This window comes from Daphnia magna, linkage group LG8 (genome assembly GCF_020631705.1).
Source record: "Daphnia magna isolate NIES linkage group LG8, ASM2063170v1.1, whole genome shotgun sequence".
Taxonomy (NCBI): Eukaryota; Metazoa; Arthropoda; class Branchiopoda; order Diplostraca; family Daphniidae; genus Daphnia; species Daphnia magna.
The window spans coordinates 5,030,963-5,041,708 of NC_059189.1; the positions used below are offsets into that span (position 1 = coordinate 5,030,963).

Here is a 10,746-nt window from a genome sequence, read left to right on the forward strand (position 1 = left end):
CCTTTCCATCCTTTATGTCGCAACTCGAGCATAAATAAGAAATAATAAATGTTACATCTAATTTGTACATAACTTCAACGGTGCTGGGGGTTAATAATATTTATTTTTTTTGTATTGAAGCCAAATGTATTTATACAGAACGATTGAATAATTATTTGAGGTTAAAAGCAGGGTGATTTTTGTTTCAGTAGGTTTGCGAAACAACCAAATTGCATTAAGGGAAATGCTGGGGAATTGTTTTCATCTAAACATTATGAAAAATGAAGACCAGACGATGCAGATAACCAGCGATGGCATCAACCACATAGTTGAGGTACTTGGAGAACCTGAAATGACATAAACACATAATAAATGAATATTTTTCTTTCGCTCCCCAAACCTATTGGCATAGTAATTTTTAGTAGTGTTACTTGTTAGAACAGGTAATTCAATAAAAACTTCGATGCATTTACCGTTTGATCGGGAATTGACGACACCGTTATACTTTTTAGCGGCATTCTTCTCGTAAGTAATCGTTTGATCACCTAGAACACTTTCGTGTGTTGCTTTTCCTTTCCTGTCACTCTCGGTGAATTCATCGGAGCTGCCGTTGCTTCCAGGCCGTCGATCCCCGTCGTTCACCGCCGAAGGGATCGCCCCAGCTGTAACATCCAATCATGTTAGAAAATTCCTCTAGAGTGATCGATTCTTGCAACTTTGTTTGCCTTTTCAAATAAAATCTACCTCGGCGTAGCTTCTTTTTTTTTCAGTCCACTCTCCCTCCTGGCCCACATGAAGTTCATTAAATATTTTACACTAACCCGCTTATTTATTCTGTAAGTCTATGAGCTAGTGAATTTGCTAGTCTGCGATTGACTTTGAGTACAGGCAGATTTATATTACAAACAGTGCGTCTTCTTTAAATAATGAATCTTGCCCTTGGGTGTGTTCGCAATGGAACACATCACGGGCCGAGAAACATCACGTAAAACATGAATATCATCAAATATTCAAATGACGAATAAGGAAGTTGACAGCCAAACGACACGACTACCCGTTTCATAAGTTTTTGGAATTTGTAGGCGTTCTGCGATAGCTAAATATATGCAAAATGTAGTATACCTGGAGGGAAGGTTGACGTCGTCACCGATGTCAGCCGGCCATCAATTTGTTTGGATGGAGGTGGAGTTGACAGCATTTCTACGACGTGTAACAACATCAGAAACATGAAATTTTGATCTTCCAAACAAAGTTTTGGTTTTCTAGTGCATACCGTAGACTCGAATGGATCCCTCAGCTTCGCCCAACGAGTTTTTAGAAACACATTTGTAATGTCCGATATCTTGCGGCTCTACCTGGTGAATGTGCAGTCTCATCTGGGTCTGATAGCCAACGTGTAAAGTGTCGATTCTGAGCCGTTTGGATGGCAGCAGCATGATACCATTGACGTTATTGGCATCCGTGCGAGTCCAAAAGGTGATGGGTCGCGGATGAGCCTCAGTTAGACACTCGAGTATGAGCGTGCCACCGAGAGGTGAGCCGAGCAGTTGATGAGGTACGAACATCATCGGTTCAACTAATCGTTAATAAATAATAAACAAAATGTTTTTTTAAATTGTACATTTAAATGTAACAGTTAGTGACGCATGTAACAAATGCACCGTTTAAAGTACACATTATATTATAGTTCTGGAAATATTAAAAACAGCCGGGCCGTCGTGCGTGCGGGAAATCGTTTGGTTTGATTGAAAATGGATGCAGTTGCCGTCGTCTTAGACTAATTGGTACTAGCAGAGGCACAAAACCTTGATGTAAAGGAATCAAAACTGGAATACAAAAGGTAACGCTCCCGATGCCAAGATGGAGTGCACCAACAGCGTGATTAATAGCACACGAACGCCAAGAACATATATTTTAAAAGAGGGTAGAAATGCATATCTTGGAGCGATTGACGACTTCAAAGGCCCGTCACGGATGTGTAGAAGGTCGAGGTGGAGGGACGACCAAAGAGAGATGGACTTCTCGTCAAACAAATCCAGCGAGGCTCGAGAGCGTCACTCATTGATTCCGCTCTGATTGTAATTGGTTCTTCGTATTTTGTCTGTGTATGTGTGTGTGACGACTGGCACGGCAATAGGGATCTCGCGTGATCAAAGAGAAAATATTCCGAAGCTATACAGTTAATCTAACATATATACTTCCCCATCTAGCGGCCTACGATGTAGCCTAAACCGAGTTTTCAATAACACGGTTTGCTATCCTTTGATATTTTTATTTCTTACTTTTTTAAAATAATAATAAGCTACTAATTATAGTGGAAAAGGAAACTTACATTCGACGTCAAGGGTAATGCGCTTGCTGACGCTTGGTGGCACCCCGTTGCTGGCGATGCACAAATAAGCTCCGGAATCCGTCCGGCTGATTTTAGAGAAGATCATCTCCTCGCCGTCCTGTGCGATGATCATGCGACCAGCTAAATCTGCGATACAATTAACCAATTTTCAAGTGAAAAAGGCTTTCCATCTATTGATAACCACAACCAACAAAGAAACATGAACAAAAGGAGAGTTTGCATCAAACGAACCTCCACGTTTAGTCGACCCGGTTTCAGTTTGATGGTTAACGGTTTTGCCTTCGATGAGAGGCCGACCATCTTCTCGTTTCCAGTTGACTCTTGGTGAAGGCACGCCACGGCCACGACAGAGCAGCGAAATGCGGACGTTCTCTCTGACAGACAGTTGCGACGGTGAGCTATCCTCATCGATCACCGATGGCGGAACTATAAATCGCATAAGAATATGATCACATGTCAGTCACGAGTTTGTTCTGGTTGATACTTTTTTGTTTTCTTTCTTTCGCCCGCAGAGAGTGCTACGTGTGTGCAGGAAGTAACGGATAAAACGAACAAACAGGATATCCCGCAAACGCCGTTTGACTGACGGTCTCGATTAATTCGTGATGGCTGTTTGATTGTTCATCAACTTAACGAGAAGGTTTGCACATGGACCATTTGCCAACATCAGCGCGTAATAGCAAATCTAATTCCAGCTTTTCGATTAAGCTTTGTGCTATGTGTGCACTAATACAAATGAATCAACTTATACGCTGGGGTGGGCAAGACGTTGGGATTAGTCGCTGTACGCATGCATAATTGCCGAGCAATTCGTCGGAACAGAAAATAGAAGTACGATTTTGCTATTAGTAATTCGGACAAATCCAAACAACAATCATTGCGTGAGTTGAACTGTGGCTAACGTTTAGGCCGCTGTTTAGTTGCTGCTACTTACCGACAACGTGAACGTGTCCCACTTGACTGATCATCGGCTCCGAATTAACTTGACACATGTAACGTCCGGCGTCTTCTTGCTGGACTCCGCGGATATGCAAATGCCAAGTGCGTTGATGATCGTACGAAACGCTGAAGCGACCAATACGAGCCACAACTTGACGATGAATAGTCAGAATCATTTGGCGATCCAAATGGACCCATGCCACCTTTGAAAAACGATGGGATTATAAATGATTCGATTGTCAAACGATTGCACGTAACTCACCCGATGACTTCCCAAATTGTCAACGACGCAACTGAGCGCAGCGTCGCGTCCAACAGCCACCGTCACGTTCGGTACTGGTTCAGCGAACGAAACTCGCGGGAGTGCTGTGTGCTGGGCTGCCAACGCTATATCATTATGAAAATTCAATCAAAAAAACGAATCGATTGTCAGTTGTTTAAAGAAGAAAGTGGATTCATGTCGTTTCTTTTTCAGAGACAATAAGATTCATCTCATCACACGACTGTCAGCAAAAGTGAACAGATTATTCTTAACGAGATCCCATCGGAACTACTTCTGTAAAATACACGCAGCAAACACAGGTTAAAGATCTGAGGGAATAATTATCGTCAAATTTGTATATTGGTTATGACATTTACATAAATACGCTTAGAGATCGGGGAGTTCAAATGAATCGTTCAAATTCATCGAGTTGAGCCGTACATGTATATATGCAAACTGTCGTTCATGTTCAAAGATTATAACCAAATGGCCGTGATAGATAGTCTAAAATAATAACAGCATCAACGAAGAAAAAGGACGGCTACCTCCAGAATATGCCCCCTCTTTAATAGGATGACATTTGCAATAGATTTGCGAACGGCTATAAATAATAACAAACGTCTACGTACTCGATAGAGCCAAATGCAAACACAAGATTTAAAAAATACAACATCCAGAGCTTTGAAAACGGGGATTACGTTGCTCGTTCTGTCTTTCTCTATATATTCTACACCATTAGCGCTTTTTGTCTATGCAGCTCCTCACTTAACAAGCAAGTCTAATCTATAGACCATCCTGAAAGCAAAGTGAGCATGTACATAAACATGTTTGCGCCGTTTCCTAATCCTTTTTATTCCCCCCTTCTTTCTTTTCCATTGCAAAAAGAGGAGAGCGCACATCGTATTAGTCTCTTACATACAGAAGTAAAAGGAGAGAGAGGTTGACAGGTCTGCGGCTAATTTAGCAAACGTATATAGAGGGAAAACTACGTAAACACACACACACACACAGTGGTCGATCTTTGCAGTGTCGTCACTGATCGCCAGAAGATTTTCCGCACATTTCTTCTTTGCTGGTTCGCGTGTGCCTATAATATCATTAGTCCGGTGCTATATACAACCCCAAACACGAAACAGCAGATGGCATAACAAACCCTTAAGCTTTATCTTTTTGCTTATGTAGACAATATAGCGCGATACTGGTGCGTGTGCATGTTTACATAGCTAAAAGTATATACAGGATAGCGCTTGATTGGATGTAACAAAAGCTTTTTGGCCGGACCTCCTCGGATGCTGTCAATTAAGGTTGGCCTGGGCTAGCGACTTATGCGCGAAGTCGGTGTATTCTACGCGCTTCTAGTTTGCACGCGGCATGCAAGAGCGCTGACGAGGACGCAAGCCTATATAGTGGACTTGTCTAGGCTTAATAGCTTTTGAAACTATAACTAAACATACATTCTGATTCCCGGCTAGTTATTTCCACCGGCCGACCTCTATAGCGTGATCAGACTCGACGTTATAATGAAATCAAGTTACGTATCTACCTTCGTACCGGCTCGCAAACTCGATTGAATTTTTCTGTGCTATTCAATTCAGGTTGAAAATGTCCTTTTTTGTTTTGTTTTTTTCTTTGGTCAAGGAATTTAAACAAAAAAGTGGGACTTTTTATAGCAGACCCCACCGATGTCGTTGTCCCTTCTCATCTACGTCAAGTGTAACTTCCTTTTTCTTTTTGTGGGGGGTCTGTGTCACGAGCCTTGGGGGGAGTATGGCGGTCTGAGGGATTTGTTACGTGGGTTCTGCTGTCAACGACGACTTGCGACCCTTAGCCTCTTTATTTTTACAACCCCAGCGAGCTCACGCGGGATAGCCGCGGAGACACCGGCCAGTCGAGCAATATCCTCGCGCTCTCGGTCGTATAAAAAACCCCCCAAAAAAAGTAAGTAAAAGCAAAAGGAAGACATTGGAACAACACGGGGATGTAAGGTTATAGGAGAGGGAAAAAAAAACAAAAAACAAAATGGGTGAAAGAAAACCTATTCCCAACTCATCAATGCGCATCAAGATTTATAGGTTGCCTACATCTTTACACGGAGAGAGGGTTATATAGCTGTTTTATAAGGAAGAAAGAAAGAGCTATTGCTTTCCTAGTCTCTAGTTGGTGCTCAGTTCACTGTGTATTCATTTTGATTTTTCGTGTGGGCTTTTATTTGTCCCTGTTTTCCTGGTTTTACTTCCTTTTTTTTCGGGTTAGATCTTTTATTCTACACTATATAGCCTCACCTGCATCCCCTTCACGATGCGTGTTTGACGTCACGCACTGTCACTCAAATGTCTCCGACGAGATCGAACGATGCGATATTATCGGATCGGGGGGAAAAAAGAAAGAAGGAAAACACTAGGCGCTTCTAGTGGGCCGGGACAACGGGAATGGGCAATAACCGCGTCCGCATCGAGGTGGTTTGACCCGAATGTTTCTTTGATGACACGATTACTGGACCAGAGTGGGACGTGGGGTTTCTATATTGGCACGAGCTCTCAGCTTACATGTTTTGCTCGCTATATATACTGCTAATGGTTTGATTCATAATGCACGATGAACAGACAGAGCGTGGAAACTGTATCAGACTTTTGATTATCTGTCGCACGTTCTACCTCTGCGGCAGGTATACCTCTACTCTCTCTCTTCATGTTATCTACTCATTTATTATATTCTTCCGAATTGAGGGCCTTCCGCCATATAGTTTGACCCGTGTTGTTTATATAAGAGTTGTTTTTATTCTTCTTTCAATCTTTCTGTGTTTGTTTTTTTGCTAATACATTTTTGATAATATAGTGAGGAAGCATTGGAACAGGGTTGCCTGGATATCTATAAGATACATAACCCCATAGACAAGGGTTGCGACCTTTCGTTGCATTTAAATAAGCGATGAAACTAACTTGAGAAACACAAAGAACAAAATTAGGGTAAGATGAAAACGCCCGAAAAATTTGGATTGGCTTGTCGTACAATGAAATAGCCGGAAGTAAACAAACGGAAGAAGAGAAATTCATATGCGATGAGCTTCCTACATATCGTCTAACGCCAATCATTTTGCTTCGACATCCGCTTTTGTCTTTGAAATTCATCACTTGAACAGATCAAAGTGGCTTTCATTATCTTTTTGTTGAATGAGACGAGAATAATAGCCTCCCCCCCTCCCCCACTCGTTATGCTTCTAACATACACGTATTACAGCACGACTTGAATAAACACACCGTGTATATAACCCCCCCGTGTGTGTATAAACGAGAATTCCGTTTAATCGATTTGCAACCGAAAAGCATCATAGAAATGAGCGCGGATATAACGCACGAATCAAAGAATAAAAAAAGCCAATGTGTTGCGATTTGAAAAAAAGCTTTTGTCTATCGGACTCTTCAGCATCAAAGAGACAGCGCAAGCGATTCCAACTCGAGGATTCTTTTGTGTCTCGTCTAGCTGATGTCTGTTATTATTTAAAAGGGAAAACCTGCACCGCTTGTTTCGCGAGGCCCTTACGATGGCGCACTACAAACTAAGATCTGATTGTGTCTCTACATGTACGATGGCTTTCCTCGTGTTTCGTTGCGTTCGGGACACGACGATATATTTTTTTCTTTTGCCGCTGTGTGTGTGTTATAGGCCCATGTTTATCGCTGACACACACACACACACAAGCTACTTTGTGTAAGTCTTTTGTTCTGTTTTTCCGCTTGCGTGTTCCGTGACCCCCCCTCTCAAGAGTTTTGTTCTCATCGGATGAAACATCATCGGCACTTGTACACGGATTGGGTATTTATAAAGTGGGTCGCATTTGACGACTAGGCGTTCTATCCCTAATTGGTTGATATACAGACAAAATAGTAGGAAAAACAGTTGACACAACAAGGGTTTCCCGCTTTAATATTCAAAATCGACGGCTATAATATCGTTGATGTTCCGCGCTTAGTAGCATAGTTTTTATGCCCTCCTATTTTGTAGCTTCAATCGAAGCGGTAGTTGGCTTAATCGAGTTAGTCACCCATTATACACATAGGCACCGAACTGAAGCCTTATATCACATTCTGCGTTTGTATACAGTATATTTATCAATTCAGCTTACGTCCAAAACACCGAAAACCAAATATTAAACGGCTATTTACCACCGAAGCGGAACACACACACCAAATACAACATTGTTGACTATAGATTCGGCCGTTATTCAGTTAGCCGCTAAAAGGTCAGTAGCCCCAACCACAAAAGCGCATAAAGTTCTAAGGCCTCTTGTATGTTTTATTTTTTTTTCATTTTCATGTGGCATAAACTGATTTCGAAGAGTGTTGCCAAGGTGATGTGAATCTCGTTGAACGCTTTCTGCTCCCCTCCTGTCAATCAGAATTTCAACCTTCTACCATGGTAGTATACATAGTAAAACGCGATAGTTCTTCAACCAATCATCTATGCGTTGAATGTTACAAACACATCAAAGAGAAAGTGCTTCGCTATCGCACTGCTCAATCTTTTCCCCCCCTGATGCCAAAGCCTCTCTCTTTCTTCTCCTTTCAGGCAACAATAACAGGCCTGGGAACAATATTGTCCCGATAGGGGGGGGGGGACCTATAGGGTCATGTTGTCTGATGTTATTTGAAATTGCATTAACGAAGAAAAAAAAAAACATGACAAACAATTTAATGGCGCAGGGAAATGTTGGAAAAAGGTATACGGAACCACGTCGCCTTTTTTTACATCGACACGCAATCGTAGTGTGTGCCCGGTGTGTTTTTACAAATATTTAACTGACTGACATGCTCAGGTCATGGCACGTCAGCAGTCAGATCAAAAGTGAAAAGCATATAACTTGACCGAGAACTTCTTGCGTGTTGGGCACTATACGCCCCAAAATAAGAACTGGAATTTTTTGGAAGGCGGGAGCAAATCGAGATGGGATTATGTAACCTATTCATCTCTATAGGCTAAAGAGCATAAGGGACACGTCAAGAGGAGTGGATCGGAGGAATCCGAATAAAATCAACTCCGCCCACCTACAACGTTAGTTCTTCCCCTGTCCGCTTAGTTTTGCATCGACGTATTCTGATAGAAGTGCTGACCAGACCTTACAAATGCAAACAACGTCCCATACAGCGCCTGGGGGGCGTGATATAGTGACATCGCAATGGATCTCAATATGCGGATAGAAAAGAAATGGTACCGCGGTTCAAAGAGAAGCCTTCGTCTTTCATCTTGTATATTCCGATCGGGCTCTTCCTTTCTGAACAGACACACGTGTAGAGGAATAAAAAAGGTTCGAGAAAGAGTTCAATGTGACATCGTGTGAGTCTGACAAATAAACGATAAACATTGTCAGAATTTTAACAAAAATTCGTTCACTTGTTTCAATTTTGCCTGGTCTGAGATGATGAACCGGAACTGCGATTCAATTATTCAAATGGAAATAAATGAAGAAAATCAGTTTAATTGAAGCTGGACATCCTATACAGTTGCGCTTAGAATGTTAAAGACGTAAAGGTTAATGGTGTGTCCAAAGGCAAGAAAAAAAGGAGCACGAAAAATGCCGGTATAAAATGAGAGATGAATATACCGCCAGCTGGAATTCAACGTTCAATAATCTGCGTGACTGGCGCATAAAAATGTCCATCTGTTCCCCGATGTAGAGGCGGCATCTTTCCCTTTCCTTTTGTTACCTAATTTCGCGTACTGAATAAAATATGGGGACCACTCAAGACTCACGACGGATGAACAAACCGGCAAACGATCGTGGTCTCTTCTATAATTGACAGCCGACGAGTTAATGCGTGCGTTCTTAATCTCTTACTTCCGCTCTCGCTCCCGTTTCTTTGCTCCCGCACGTATACCTCGTCCCCATTCGTGATCGTCTAAGTAGCTTAGATGTATGTACACACACGCGATCTCGGCTGCTCAACCGGTCATAACAAGGAAGCGCCAAAATATGGGGGAGATACAGCAAACTTCAAAAAACTCCCGCCTCTCACATTCTTGGCGGTTCCTCGACCACTTTTCGTCACCTTTTCGTGCCACGTTAATTACACGGAGCTGAAACTCGATGATACGAGAACAAAGACGGCGATATAGTCTTGCACTCAACTTTGAGAGTAATTTTTAATGACTCATTTTATCGCGAAAATGAACGAACGGAAGACACTCACCTGTGGACGCATCCGACACAGCGACGGGCACGGAGAAGAAGAAGAAGAGAATCAATTGACGCACAGAGCGGAGCAATGCCATGCTAATTTCTCGTCTTGTCTTCTTTCACTCTTTCGATGAAAGATTAATTTGAGATAACGAAGAAAAGGTCAATTTAAAATAGTCTCATCGATTCAACTAGCCGCAGCGCAACAGATATCTGGCAACTGGAACACGGCGACTCTTCCTTTAGCGAAATGAACGTTCATGGCGGTCAACGTGAATTTCAAAGTGGAATTTCTCTATGCAAACAAGAACTTTGGGCTTCAAAAATTCAAAAGGCCCAGCTCTCTTTGTGGTCGATCTTTAGTTGAGGATCGTGGTGAGTCAACTGACACGTTCGCAGCCGTTGACGTTCTGCTTTTCCATCAACCTCCCCACTATCACTTTCATCCAATACCACCCACTACTCTCCCGATCCTATAGCCGTATGGCACACAACATACACGCACGCACAAACGTAACTCTCCATCGAGATGCGACGTATTTGTTTCGCCCCTTCTTGATTTTTTGTGTGTGAAATGCGCGCGCGCGCACATAGACTGCGATCATTCAGTTCTTGAATCAGCTCCTCCCTCAATCCCCAAATTGAAGTGGAAACACGCGCTAATTAGAACCATCTGATCAGTTTCAATAGGTTCGCTCAAGAGTTTTTCTTTCGACTACGGCGCAATGGAGCCGACAATTCTGTGAAAGCCGACAACAGAAAATATATATAAGGGATGCTCAAAGAAGTATATATATATAGCGATCTCTCTTTTTTATTGGGACGGAAATCCGACTTCACATCATCAAGACTTCCAAAGCCGATCGACAGCTGATTAGCGAAAGGTTTTTATATTTTTTCTTCAGTTCGCTTTTGACTAGCCGTGGGTGCAGGAGTCCACATAAAAGAAGAAAAGAAAATCGAATCATTTGTTATTGTTTTGTTTTATTTTTTTATTAGTAAGAGTTTATTAATATACTTTTGAAATCCCTCTAAAAATGT

At 42.2% G+C, this 10,746-nt stretch overlaps 1 protein-coding gene and 1 long non-coding RNA gene across 2 annotated transcripts; one reads left to right on the forward strand and one right to left on the reverse strand.

The window, feature by feature from the left end:
• Positions 1–81: 81 nt before the first annotated feature.
• LOC116928297 (lachesin) lies at positions 82–10,194 on the reverse strand. The gene is made up of 9 exons (XM_032935375.2): positions 9,719–10,194; positions 3,534–3,658; positions 3,267–3,474; positions 2,564–2,758; positions 2,312–2,458; positions 1,253–1,555; positions 1,102–1,179; positions 453–641; positions 82–326 (listed from the first exon to the last, which is right to left on the reverse strand). Exons 1-9 carry the CDS (start codon positions 9,798–9,800, stop codon positions 241–243), a joined length of 1,413 nt encoding a protein of 470 aa, XP_032791266.2. The 5' UTR covers positions 9,801–10,194; the 3' UTR covers positions 82–240.
• LOC116928338 lies at positions 193–732 on the forward strand. Its single transcript, XR_004397150.2, has 3 exons — positions 193–313; positions 392–422; positions 492–732. It is a non-coding gene; the product is annotated as an uncharacterized LOC116928338 (long non-coding RNA).
• Positions 10,195–10,746: the final 552 nt, after the last annotated feature.

Excerpts from the sequence above, each read along its gene's own strand:
- LOC116928297 (XM_032935375.2), bottom strand. The coding sequence starts at position 9,800 with ATGGCATTGCTCCGCTCTGTGCGTCAATTGATTCTCTTCTTCTTCTTC. Across the intron at positions 1,556-2,311 it reads CATTACCCTTGACGTCGAAT|TTGAACCGATGATGTTCGTA; the intron begins GTAAGTTTCCTT and ends ATTAACGATTAG. Across the intron at positions 642-1,101 it reads GACGTCAACCTTCCCTCCAG|CTGGGGCGATCCCTTCGGCG; the intron begins GTATACTACATT and ends TGGATGTTACAG.